General features: G+C 36.0%; 1 protein-coding gene across 1 annotated transcript in view; it reads left to right on the plus strand.

Moving 5' to 3' along the window:
* The window catches only part of LOC107732185 (gamma-aminobutyric acid receptor subunit alpha-3-like), a 146,253-nt gene that overhangs the window by 44,848 nt on the left and 86,790 nt on the right, over positions 1-14,615 (plus strand). The window contains exon 3 of the mRNA XM_016543460.1: positions 12,014-12,135. Coding sequence (XP_016398946.1) covers positions 12,014-12,135 — 122 coding nt within the window. The remainder of the gene's footprint in view (positions 1-12,013; positions 12,136-14,615) is intronic.

The raw sequence follows: 14,615 nt of genomic DNA on the forward strand, positions 1-14,615 counted from the left end.
TCAAAAGAACATGACAAAAAGCAACATATAATACTACACAAACATTTTGGTAACTTAGGGCCCTATGATTTCAATGATGTGGAAAACACGGACAGAATCACCGAATCCAGTCATGAAAACGGAATTAGTCAAATTTTGGATGAATACATTAAAATAGTGTTGTACACCTACTGAAATCGCGATGTGGATTAGTGTAGGTGAATATTAAACCGCAAAAAGACTATTTAAATATTATTACTGCATGTTCTGTGTGTCTCTGTGTGAATGAATGGCGCAGACGCGTGGTTTTGTTTACTACAAACATACTGAAGCACACGTGATGCTTGTGGTGTTTTCAGCGCCTGTTTTCTCACCATATGATGACAGGAATACATGAACTTCACAAGAGCTTCTTAGAAAGCCGCTTTACCAGCATTTTACAGAATTTGTGAAAAACTATCGTCATTTCATGTACACACACACACACACATAAAAATGGAATTTGAGAAAAAAAAAAGTATTATTTCCTAAAAAATTTACTTATAAATTGTTAAACTGAATAAGTTTCATGATTTCAGTTAATTGGACATGCTATTTGATTTCAAAAATGTATTTTAACCATTAATAAAGAATTTGGAAAAATGTAAACAAAAAAATGGAATTTGGAAAAAAATAAAATAAAACGGAATTTGGGAAAAAATAAAAATGATTTACTTAATTTCTTCATGAGTGTTGTTAAATATTAAGTAGATTTTACCTGATAATGACAGGTGAGTTGTACTTTATATTAGAGCAGTAAAATTTACTTAAAATCTACTTAATTGTTACGAGGATTTTATCAAGTAAATCTTAAATTTTTTTTTCAGTGCAGAGCACTCACATAAAATTTTAAATTATTTATAGAAGTGGAAAATGCTTCTTTTTTCTTTTTAATTGCCAGTTGTATAATTTATTCTTATCAGTCACAATTGCTCGATATAATCAACTGCGTCGACGCTGATAATTAGTCGACATCATTATTTTGAATCGACTGATGATTTTATATTATTTTACCTTTTAAATTTCGTTTTTACGCTTCGACTAAAATAACAACAGTTTCTTCCACACCACTAGTATGAGCAGTGCTTAATTTGTAAATTGCGAGGTCCCGGAACAAAGTGGGGTGACCGGTCCGGCAAGTGATTAGAGGACGGAGAGGTAACGGTGCATTCGAGCAACATTAGTGGACCAACTTAACTGATTAACAGCTTGCATTGCAAATTAAGCAAATCCTCCATTTTAAACCACACTGGGTTGGCGCCAATGCAAAACGCAAATATAAAGATTGTGCAAATAATTGTTTCAGATAATCAAGCAAACACACTTACTTCAGATCCCTGTTATCTGTAATCGAGCTTCAATTTGAGATAAAATCCATTTAGGCTATATATCCACTGAGACCGACGCTTCTCTCACTGGTATCAAAAGCTAACCGTTGCTCCCCTCCCCCACCGAACGCAAGTATTTTATATTTTCCTCTATATAAGGTTAACATTTACAGGATTTTACACCAGGAAACAACAAAACATGCAATTAGCTGCAAGAATCGCTCTCTCTTTTTCTTACACACACGCACACACACACACTTAACTTAACGGTAATTCACCGTCTTAAACCTCAGGGTTGGCAACAATCTGTCAAAGGCAAATTAAAAGATTTTGCCCACATAAAAAATAAATATATCAAATAAACTTATTTCAGACTCTTATCTGCTTATCTGTAAATGAGCTTCAACTTGAGATGAAATCCATGCATATAAAACTTTCACTGAAACCGATGCTCCTCGATGTGTCGGCATCAATCACTTGTACCAAGCTAGCCTTTGGTTCCCCTCCCCCACCGATCACGTGTGCATTTACGGTAAGACACCGTAATTTTAGAAAACAGTTCAGTACTGTAAATTTACGCTGTAAATACTCTGTAAATTTACAGGGATTTTATACAGTGTAGTATTTGAGTGAAATTGTCGGGAGTTTATTTTATTTATCGGGATGTGGATGCTGAAGGCCAAGTTCACCTTTCAGAGCATCTCAACATCCGAATAGTGAATAGTTTTATTTATTTATTTATTGTTTATTTGTTTGTTATACTGCATGCTATTATTACCATTACCTATTGCACTGACTTGCATTTCTGTCATGACAGCTCTCGAAGAGTTTAGCATGGTAATATACATGGCAATGTTAATGTGTTTGGTTTTGACGGAGAAGATCTGCTACGTTGCTGCTGCTCGGCAGATCAAGTACCTAGACTCGCTACTGCCAATACATCCACAGACATGCTGCTGTGAGCATGAAGGAAATAGTATAGCATACATGAAATCACCCCATAGCCATGGGCGTAGAATATGTGGGGGACGTGTCCCCCCACATTTAATAAAACGTAAATTTGTCCCATGCAATTTTTCGGGCAAATGTTTTCACATAGAGGTTTTTAAGAGCCAGTGTGAATAAATCTAGATTTAAATTCAAAGAGACAAGATAGTCTATGCATGACCTTATGTTTTATTCGTATCCAAAATGAGGCGATGTGTACATAATAAGGAGCGCTAAACACTTTCATGCAGTGTATGTTTCATTTATACTCGAATCCGGAGGGCGCTCTTGTGCAGAAAGTCCAAAACGGACTCATAGAAGTGAATTATGACGTGCAGGAAATCCCTAATATGGACAAAGGCATGCAGCTGGTACAATATGTGTGTTTTTCAAGTCCAGTAATACATAAAGTATATGAATAACGCAGTGCTAATTGACACACAATTTATTACGTTATAGAAACTATAAAATATATGTTCTGCCTTATTCTGTTATAAAAAAAAAAAAAAAAAATGTTTGTAGTATATAAACCAATCATAAAATTGTCATTGGGAAAGTATTGGGGAAAAAAATAGCTATATAATACAAATTATCGGTCATTGTCCAGCAGTGTATTTGATTTTTTTTTAGTCAATTAAAGTAAAAGATAAGAATAAATAAAAAAAATAAAAAAAATAAATAAACATGTAATTTAGACAAAAAAAAAAATACATTTGACATTTCTGTCCTCCTCACTTCTGAAATGATGGCTCCGCCCCTGACTGTGGCAGATCTATACAGGTGGAGCTGGGGAAGGTGAAGGGTTTCTGAAGCACGCTGCAACTGCTAAAGCAAGAACTAGCCAAGTATTTGAATGTTAAGAAGCAAGCTCATTGGCTGCTGATGCAAAAATAAACCAATCAGCTGCTTCACGTGAATAATGATGTCATTATATCAGATTGAGTTAGAATCAGCCTACACCATCTAAAGATTCATGACAGAACTTTGTATTAATTTATTGAATTTCTACTGGCAAGATATTACAAAGACTAAAACAGTGCCTAAATAGCTCTTTAGCTATGGTTAATATTGATTATATTGGTTAGTATTGGTTGTAATTATTATATTGTTAACCAGATAATGGAACTGTGGAGCTAATAAAAGCTTTTATGTAATAATCTGAAATGCCATCATTTGTCAAACTAGTATAAACCTATCTATTGATATCATTTTGCTTGGTCTCTGATACACAATCACTGACATTAATTTCCACTGGAACATAAGTAACATGAATCTAGGCACTAAATAAAAAAACGATATATGACAAACCTCAGGACCAAGAAAATAGGAAATGGAATAGAATTTGAGACTCCAATAAAATATTACAGTGCAGTCTTGACCTCTCTGAGGCTGGATGGAAAATCAATGTTCACTCAGAGTATCTTGGGCTATCCAATGAAAGCTACAAATGGTCTGTAAAGGAATACAGCTAAAATAAGAGGAAGCTGGGAGACACATTCAGGAAAATGTACAAAATAATCATTTAGACTACGAATATGCTCTTTCTTGTTTATATATTTGTCGTATTTATAATTCATTGGTGACTACAGACGTTTTTAATGAATGAGGTTGAAAAAATAATAACCTTAAAAGAAAAAAAACGTTAGACAGCATTGTGTCAGTTCAGAACAACTTCTTCTAAACTACTTCCGAGATGATCCTACAACCAGAGGACTACATTTAGAAGAGACTAAACAGGGCTTTGAATACATTTGGCTTCCTGGAGTGCTTGTCATCGTTTCATTAAACGTTTTACGTTTGTAGATACAGTGACTTGAGTTAACTATCACTGACAGAATGTAGAAAAGTAAAATGAAAAATGTACTTAACAAGAGCTTAACAAGAATTATTTAATACATTTCTAAACAGCCTGTGCCAATGGACACACAAAGTACCACCCATAAGGGTATTTACTCTGACAGCGATTTTTACCCAGAAAGAAAAAAGAAGAAAAGAAAGAAAGAAACACTTTCAGCAAATGAACAGTGACATGATGTTACTGACTACCAATGGTATTGAAGACACAGTAGACATTTATATACAAATGGTTTCTCCTACATGAGGCTATTTATTTATTTATATATTTATTGATTTGCAGCAAGACAACAAATTTGTTTTCAAAATGGTATGACATGTCTTTTTTTTAACAGTAAATTCCATTTTTGGTCAAATGTTCAATAGCTATGACTAGTTGTACACCAGTAGCGTTATGGCACTCAGCATTAGGAATGTCTACTAAGCCTATGATCCACAATACAACTGCTAACGACAAAATCAAATGATGAAATTGCTGTCGGTGTAAACGCACCTTTAAATGGGAGAGATGCGGCCAGTGTGGCATTTTCTTAAAGGTTTTCAAAAGGTTTGCGTCTGTTGCTCTTTACTAAAAGTTTAGAAATCACGGATATGAAGATGTTCTATGAAAAAAGTGAAGGTCACTAGGTCAGTGAGCAAATGTTAATAGCATTGCGCCAAAATGTGCAGATATGAATCACTTTAGATCAGGTATGGGCAAGTCTAGTCCACTGTCCTGCAAAGTTTAGCTCAATCCGTTGGTTAGGATGTAAAAGTACTCCACTCACATTGCTACTCAGATTACCAATAATTATCCCAAATAGACAAAGACGTGCAATATGTAATTTCTAGAACTTTGTTGATATCTGCAGACCATTGGATGTTCAGAAGGCACAGATTCTGTGCTTGTGGATTTATAGCAGCTTTTCACTGCCTGTGCACAACCACAGTACAGATCATTTAGTAGTAGTGGTGGACTGCTTTTAGCCAACACTGACACGGATTTCTAAAGAGCAAGTGGCTTATGGCCAGAAGAAATTACTCCTCTGTTTAAAATATGGATTATTCTTTTTTACCCTTTTTCAACGCCTGGATTCAGGAGAATCGTGATTCACAATCATGACGTCACTTAATTTTTTTTTTTTTAATCTTACAGTGTCTTTGTAATGAATGTCAAACCAGCATTTAATGCTATCATGACACCAAGTGTATCATTGTTTGAGTGCTGCTGATAAAATTAGTACATATCCGGATCAGAAATATTTTATTGAGTTGAATATTTTTATTATGTGAGTTGAATATATATTTTTTAGTTTATGTTTCTGTTACCTTTATTAACCTTTCACAAAATGAAGTGTTTTATTGTCGTTGTTTATTAAGAAATTTGTAATCCATACATAAATATGTGGTTACATTTAAGTTCCTTAACTTAAATTAAGCTCACACATATATGGCTTTATCACACGCTTGCCATTTAGAGTATCAAAGCACACAACATGCTGTAAAGGAGGGTGTGGATACGGTGCAGTGAAGTTAGCCAATCACAGTGGGCGTTTACTTCCATTTCTGCAAGAGGTAACGCCCCTCGAAATTGTTTGACAGAGTGAGGATGGAAAAATGAGAATTTTTACAAATTGTGAAACTTTTTTTGGTACAAACTAACCTTGAGAAACATAATATTAAAATACGAAACTGCATTTTATGACCCCTTTGTATTAATGTTTTACTTAATATTTACTCAACATTCAAAATTGAAAACAAACTGTTTAGGTTATTAATTATTGCCAATGCAGTCAGTAGATTTTGAAACTGACTTTGAATAGTGCTACCAAATCTCTTTATTTATGGGTTATCAGGCCAATAATCTATAAATGGGCTGACAGAGTTCTTGTGCTTTTTAACGGACTTGAGAGATGTTTAACCTGCATTTTACTGTTATATTCTGTAAATGTTATTAAGTGGATGCCATGTGCATATTTCCATAAAAAAATGGATTTGGCATAATTGTTTTTTGTCCAAAACACACCACTGAATCTTCTATAGCGAATCTTGCCTTGTCATGCTATTTGTTGTGTAATAAAAAACTAATTGAAAATGATGTAAACAATACTATTAATATTTGTTCTGCTTCAGAAGGTGAACAACAGAATTTCTTGCATTATAAAATCCCCTCCATTATCTGTACCGTGTGTGCAAACACTTTATACAATATTCAGAAGTTCATTTCAACACTCTCTTTACCACACTCCACTCTATTGAAGCATTATGTATGTGTATGCATACGGTATACTGGTGACTCAGTGAAATGAATCACATTTGCTACTATCTGGACCTCTTGAATATTTTTCTTTGCCACTTAATTTCTAAGAAAGAGGGAGAGGGTGAAGAGAGAGGAATAAGGGATAAGATTAATAGGAGAGAAGACAGGAGATTGAGAGAGACAGAGAGAGAGAGAGCTTCAAGGATACCAATACAGAGAATGTGATAGGAGAGGTTTGGGATGGGGTTGGAGGAAGGGTGTTACGAGAAAAAGTCATTTTTATTTGCAGGGATGATGTGGTGGTAATGAAGAGGGATGAAGCAGCTGCCGCCAGGGCCCATGATCCTGCAGCACTGCAGCCCGACATCTGAGAGAGAAATTCCAAACAGCTCACACACCTCACATAACACCAGATGGGGACACGTATGTCTTTCGTTTGGCTGCACACAGATGATGCATGTTTCCTGTCCAATCTGACTGACCGTGTCACCTCAAATCAAGCAACATTTGGCACATGTATTAATTGGGTTTGTTTGCCTATTTTGGCAGTATTTGTGTGCCCAAAATGTATGTATGTATTTATTTATGTCTTTAGTTATGTATTCAGAGGCCCCCTAGTGGGCCGCTGCCCCTGGTTGAGAACCACTGTCTTGGAGAAGAATCTCTGAAGGGCTCTGTTTCCTTGCACCTGTAAACAGCCACATAACTCCACCCAGAATACCCTAGAAACCACTTAGCAGTGAACTTGTAACCATCCAGAACATCCTGGCAACCATATATCAATATGGTGAAATGCATTCAGATCCACTCACATTTTCTTAAAAATATAAAATTCAATAAATAAATAGACAAATAAAACAAACAAATGAATAAAATGTAGTTGCAAAACTGTATATGTATTATTTTATAGTTGATATTGATAGTTGAGGGAAGACAAGAAAATTATGAGCCAGACTTGATTGACTCCCTGAGCTCCATGTCTCACTAACCCCTAGGACACAGCTCCAGTGGAAACTTATAAAGTTGAAAGCACTTGTTTAAGGTCGCCAACGAAGGCTAGAGCCCTAGAATGCATTTGAAGAGAAGGTTTTTCTTTAGTACTGCATTGTAGAGGTGCGTAGGCAAAGACACTTGGTAGCTTGTATCATCTTTCTTCCCCTGTCTTTTTTTTTTTTCGTGTGGCAATCACTCCATACTTCACTTTCGCCCCACCGTGCACTCATTCGTATCCTCCTCTGCTTGTTTTAATGGGCTGTAAATTACCTTTAAAGATTCACCCTCACAGGGTTACATAAACCTGCTGGAGAGGCTGGGAAACAAACGCGAAGGAGGACTGGTATCGCAGCCTCATGAATCCCACTAATAAACCTCTGGTTTGAGTTCACTGAATGGCCATCTTCACAGGATGAGGTTCTCTGGCAAGTAACAGCCATTGATTAGCTTCAACTCAATATACAAAAAAAATGCAATGTGCAGACACACCATAAAAAGCCACCGTGTTCACCCCGCCTCCCCAGTTAATCAGGCATTATCTCATTTTGTCTCCTCTACAGACAGACAACAGAAAGCACGGCCGTAGACAGTTTCCATTGTTCTTTCACTTATACTGTGAGTTACTGAATAGAGCAGCCATGTTTCTGTAAACGGAAAGAGGCTGAGTCATCTACTGCTAATCAATATCAATGAGCCAATATTCAAAGGAAATGACGTGAGACAAAATAGGTGTGGATGCAGTTTCTGCATACAAACGGTGCTCTTGAGCATCATTTTAAAAGAAAAATCAATTTGTCATCTGGGTACTTTCTTGAAATGAATAAATTATCAGAACTGCAACACAATGGGAAGATCATCAGCTTTCAAAATGTCACGTCACTGACAGGTCTGCTTGATCCCTCACCGGCTGGCTGACACACATATAGATCAGTCACGTGGTATGCTGTGCGAGGTTAAGCTGTGGGAGAAATACAAAGAGCCCCTTATCACTCAGTCACTGCAATGCTTTCGGCTAAGCCCCTCCACTCTCAGGTGAGACAGGCTTTTCCTGCAAGGAGGTGTAAACCCAAAGAAAATGAATTAACACTGGACAGAGGCTGGTCTGCCTTTGCTTGTTGGCTGAAGGCAGTCGTTCCGCCATGCTTACCTCTCCGTGCTGCTACATTTTCAGCTCCACAATAAAGTCGACAGCCTCTTGAGATGATTCAGTACAAAATATGCTAGAGTACTCTGATGGAAACATACAGCTCACAAACACTCTCTTAAACACACTCTGGCACTACAGAAAGGCGTGTTTTTTGTAGCTTCTGTTATTTGCTGCAACACTAAAAGGGATTTTGCTCATGTTTCAGTGTGATGATCTCTTTAATGGGCTCTGTTTTCAAAAGTGCAAAGAGGAAAATCATCCATTCCAACTTCTTTAACCTCCTCAGTCCGGAGATGGGAAACTTTACAAATAAATAATGTTTAGTTAATGCGAATTGCTGCATGTTAAATAGCAAACTGTGTTAATTCTGTTTTTCTGTAGGAGGGAACTAAGTAATATTCAATGTCCGGTATACTGGATTTAAGCACATGGTTTATGAAAGTATTTATTTTTTCTACCAGTGCTGCAAGATAGAAGCAAGTACAGCACATTTGCTGACTGCTGCATGCAAAATTGTGAACTAATAGGTCTATGAAATAAAATATGAATAAAATAATAATTAATAAAACATGCTTAAAACCATAATTAGGTTTTATTTATTGAATCATTTATTTTATTATATTTATTTATTTTACATTTATAGTGACACTGCGTGAATAAGTAGTGAGTAAAACTAATGCACAACATGTACAGTATTTAATATACAATTATTTCCTGGAGCAGGAGGAATGTTAATTTTATCATAATTATATTTTTTGTACTAGTTTTTGTTTTAAGATATTTTGCTTTTGCAAGGATGGGAACATTCTGTTTCTGGGTTAGGTATGTTTCTGTAACATTCTGGAATATTCTAGTGCTTTCTGGAACATTCTAGAACATTGTGGGACTAGTCATAAAAGACAAAAATCAACGTACACTTCTGAAGTTTTCGGACGACTCGCTTTTGGTAAGTGTTTATGTTAAACGTAATGTACCATGTACATGCCATTTTAATGCATGAGTTTTATGAGTTTTAGTTTTATGCATAACAGATTAGCTTGTATAAGATGTCAAAATATTTTTTATGAGCACTGTTAAAAGTGATGTGATTTTCATATTCACCATGTCAAACTTCATAAACAAACATTAAAAATAAAAGCGAAACAAAACTTTTATAAAAATGTGTTTCACAGTGTAATTACACTCACTAAGACCAAACTCCTGTATATTAGACATCAACATTTCACTTTAATTCGTTTTTTTTCACTTTATATTGTAATTTGTTTTAATAACAGTAGCATTCTGTAATGATGAATGTGACATTTCAGCTAAAAATACCACTTCTTTCTCTGTCAGAGGTGTGAAGCATCATTCTTCATTGAATGATAAGAAAATCTAAAACAAGTTTATCCAGCAACGTCATCACATTTGTTCTGCCACAAAAGGACTAAACAAAACCTTATGAAATATTGTCACATGCAATGCATGTGTTTTTGACAAATCTCTTGTTTTGCGTGCTATTTTAAGGCCTTTAAAGGTCAGTGTGTAATTGGTGCAAGGTCGCTTCCAGCACAGCCCTTGATTGAGGACAGCATTCATTATCTCGTCAGTTTTCTGTCTATCACACCCTCCATCGTGCCACTGCATTGTTCATTGGGGAATCACACCCCCAGCACAACATAATTATTCTGCATATTTCAGGTAATTAACGAACTAGGGGTTGGCTACATATTCAAGACCCCATTTGCAACTTTTGGGTTATAATGCAGCCAAATCCCAGAGCTGGGATTTCTGCAAAGCCATATTCAATTGTGTGACAAGTTTCACTATCCACTTGGAGTTCCATTAGTTCTATCATTCCTCTGCTCTGTCGTTCTGTCTGTATTTTGTCACTTTAAATCATTTTCTTACTTACTTGTGCATGTTGTGTGCATGTTTTTCAGACAGGTCTACACGGCAGTGGTATTCAAGTGAGAAATACTACCGAAGCTAATTAATCAAATGTAAAAATAAAACACTGCACTGTTATAATTGAGAAATAAAAGGCCATTTTCTACCCTGATTTTAGCCCTCTGATTTCAACACTTTGTTTAAAGGGGCATATGTCGCCTTTAAGAACTCAATGTACACGTCCACTGCTATAATTGGTTAACATATTTGCATATGAAATAAGTATTACATGTGGAACACTTACACCATTACAATTCGATTTCGGCACTCTCACAAATGATTTTATCATAACTAAAACAATGCAAGCACCATGCAAATAAGTAATTAATTGTGTAGTGTAGACAGCGTCATTGATTATAATGAGAGTTTTGCTGACAATGTTGAACCCAATCACTGATAAACTCATGTTGAACTGAGGTGATTGACAGCTACACTGATTATAAAGGGGTTTTCTTTGCTTGCATCCTGTGTATAAGTTTATTCACAATTGAAATAGCAGATGTTTTTCATGCCACTAAGAGGAACAATGTAAAGTTGACAGTTTAGTCACTAGCTTGATTAACTAACGCAAAAACAGCAATAAACTATTTTTCAATAGAATGTCTGATTGTACATAAGTCCTTACATATCAAAAATCACTTATGCAAATGTCCAAATGGGTTATTGGCCAAAATAAGCTGAAAATTGACCATTCCAATAGTCAAGTCTGACTGCAAGTCTTTAAGTTAAACATTACTCTTTTTATTTATTTATTTATTTTATTTTTATTTATTTTATTTATTAATACATTTTTTACATAGTGCTTTACTACGTAGTAATATTTTTAAAAAACGTATTAATATTTTTAAAAAATCTATCAGCCAGCTCCTTGGAGAAACTGCATTTTAAAGTTTGAGGCTTGTGTCTGTGTCTGTAGAATTAGGAATTGGGGTCTATGGTAGAAAAAATCGGGATCTATTTTGAACTTTTGTTCAGGCTTTATTTATTTATTTTTTTATCATTAGAAATTTTTTACATAGTGCTTTACTACTTAGTAATATTTTTAAAAAACGTATTAATATTTTTTAAAAATCTATCAGCCAGCTCCTTGGAGAAACTGCATTTTAAGGTTTGAGGCTTGTGTCTGTGTCTGTAGAATTAGGAATTGGGGTCTATGGTAGAAAAAATCGGGATCTATTTTGAACTTTTGTTCAGGCTTTATTTATTTATTTTTTTATCATTAGATGAAGTCAAGCTGTTATTTTCTTTCTAGGACTTGTCCTGGACCCATTCATAATAACTGCATCTCCTACCCGAGGAGGCTTCAATCGCAACAGATGTTCATAGAATAAAAGATCAAAGATGCTGACCAAGATCAATCTCTCTTCCTCTCTATCCATCCTTCTATTTATGACTTCAGTCTCTTCTTGCTTACTGGCCTTCCTTCTTTCTGATTTGTTTTCTTGTGCCTTATTTGTTTCTTTTCAAAGCATCCTTACTTCCTTTTCGAGACCTGAATCTCTTCTTTCTTCTCCACAGGGCTGTAACAGGTCACAGAGAACCCATTCCCGATGACAGCAAAGACAACATCACCATCTTTACCCGGATCTTGGATCGCTTGCTGGATGGTTACGACAACAGATTGCGTCCCGGACTAGGAGGTACGATAAATGCGTGTACACATTTCCTTCCTCATTGTCTCCAGTGTCCCCATGCTGGCCTTACCGTTGGCTTGCAGATGGAGCATGTTTTTCCTCAGTCTGGCTTTCATTACTCTTCTTACCACAAGTCTCACACCTCTGAGATCCATGACAGATTGTGTTTTGGAACAGTGAAATTACTCATCTTCTCTTGGCACTCTAATGTTTATCAATAGCAGAATCTGTCACAGAACAGCACTCTCCCGAGATCACTTACAAATCGTAAGCTTAAGGAGCCCCAAGAGCCTCATGTGTTGAAGATTGCTGATGAAAATAAAGAGGAAGTCTTGACCACTGCTCTGACGGTGCACCCACAGATTGCTAAATTAATCATCATGAAGAAGCTGATCGGATCCCCTGGTCATTCTGGATTCAGAGCACATTAAATGCTTGGTTTCTGAGCATCGATGCACTATAGTCTACGTCCCATTGGCATTTATAGAAATGTCCCACAGATGTCCATTAGACCATCTCCCTCTGTGTATATATTTTTTCTCACAGAGTGAATCCCCAGTGATCTCTAAAAGTACACAGCCTAAATTGTGAGCCCAGCAGTGGGCAGTCAAAAATCAAGATGTATGCTTTTGATAAATGGGCTAAGTCACATTGGCACACTGAGAGCTGTGGGCTCATACTGTGGAGCTGGACGGCTTCCATTACCTCTATTGCCTGAGTCCTGCTGGCTACACCTGGCTCCCATCCAGTCACCCCTCTCAAGCACCATCAAATCTTTCCATTTCCTCCCTGCTTTACATAGTTGCTGATGTGTATTACAGTACTCATCACATCAAAGTTGCTAACTGGAACATGATGACTTACTTCAGATGGTTAAAAGCCTACTCCACACACATGACATTTTTAAGTGTCCATATTATGGTCAATTAAAAGTTCATAATTTTATTTTTGGGGTCTGCTTGCATGATTTAAAGTTCAAAAAACATTATTTTTCTCATAATATACATTGCTACGGCACCTCTTTTCACCCTCTGCCCGAAACACTCTGTTTTAGATCCTGTCTCTTTAAAGCATAATTCTTAATAAAAAGCTCAGTCTGCTCTGATTGGTCAGCTGACCCAACCGCTCAGAGTTTGTGTCAGAAATGTAATGCCCCTTACCATAAGTTTTCAGCCCCCAAGGATTCATGAGCATCTGTAAACAGTGTTATATCGATGGTAAGTATGGTGCTGGTATTGGAACGCCATACAATGTTTTTGCTCTCACAGCGAAAAAAAATAAAATAAATCAGTCTCATCGACATAGCGAAATCATTTCCCCAACTGTTTTTTGAAGTTAGGCAAAAGCAGCCAATAGGTGGGCATTATGCAAATGTGTAACATGGTCACATAGCTAAAACACAGAAATATTGGCAGGACTACAAACAAAGCGTTTTAGGCAAGTGTTTTCTGATGGAAAGATTAATGGCATCGCTAGATCCAATGTTGTCTTTTTTCTAAGCCATCCTAAAAATCTACCATCAGAAAACTACTTAGAACATTTTTAAAACATTACAGCATTTTAGAACAGTGGTTCTTAATCCTGGTCCTGGGGACCCACCGCTCTGCATATTTTGTATGTCTCCCTTTTCTGACACACACTGTTTAGTTCATGGAGCTGTTTAGTTCAGGGGTGCCCAGGACCAGGATTAATGCAAAATACTGTCTTGACAGATATTTACAAGTTTCCCCACTTAAACATAAGCACAGTAGAGTGAGTAAATAAACACTGATGAATGTATTTATGATTATAATGCATATAATAAAAAATAAATTACTTGTTATAAAATAAATCAGTCTCATCGACATAGCGAAATCATTTCCCCAACTGTTTTTTGAAGTTAGGCAAAAGCAGCCAATAGGTGGGCATTATGCAAATGTGTAACATGGTCACATAGCTAAAACACAGAAATATTGGCAGGACTACAAACAAAGCGTTTTAGGCAAGTGTTTTCTGATGGAAAGATTAATGGCATCGCTAGATCCAATGTTGTCTTTTTTCTAAGCCATCCTAAAAATCTACCATCAGAAAACTACTTAGAACATTTTTAAAACATTACAGCATTTTAGAACAGTGGTTCTTAATCCTGGTCCTGGGGACCCACCGCTCTGCATATTTTGTATGTCTCCCTTTTCTGACACACTCTGTTTAGTTCATGGAGCTGTTTAGTTCAGGACCAGGATTAATGCAAAATACTGTCTTGACAGATATTTACAAGTTTCCCCACTTAAACATAAGCACAGTAGAGTGAGTAAATAAACACTGATGAATGTATTTATGATTATAATGCATATAATTAAAAATAAATTACTTGTTATAAATAGCACATACTTATTTGCACTTTGCAGAATCAGTTAACAATTTTAACAAAATATGACCATATCATAAAAATTGCATTTTTTTTTTATGTAGTCTGCCCTGAATTTTGCATGTGTATGATTTCCCTC

The sequence above is a fragment of the Sinocyclocheilus rhinocerous genome, unplaced genomic scaffold, assembly GCF_001515625.1.
Source record: "Sinocyclocheilus rhinocerous isolate Xijiao unplaced genomic scaffold, SAMN03320098_v1.1 scaffold2564, whole genome shotgun sequence".
NCBI lineage: Eukaryota > Metazoa > Chordata > Actinopteri > Cypriniformes > Cyprinidae > Sinocyclocheilus > Sinocyclocheilus rhinocerous.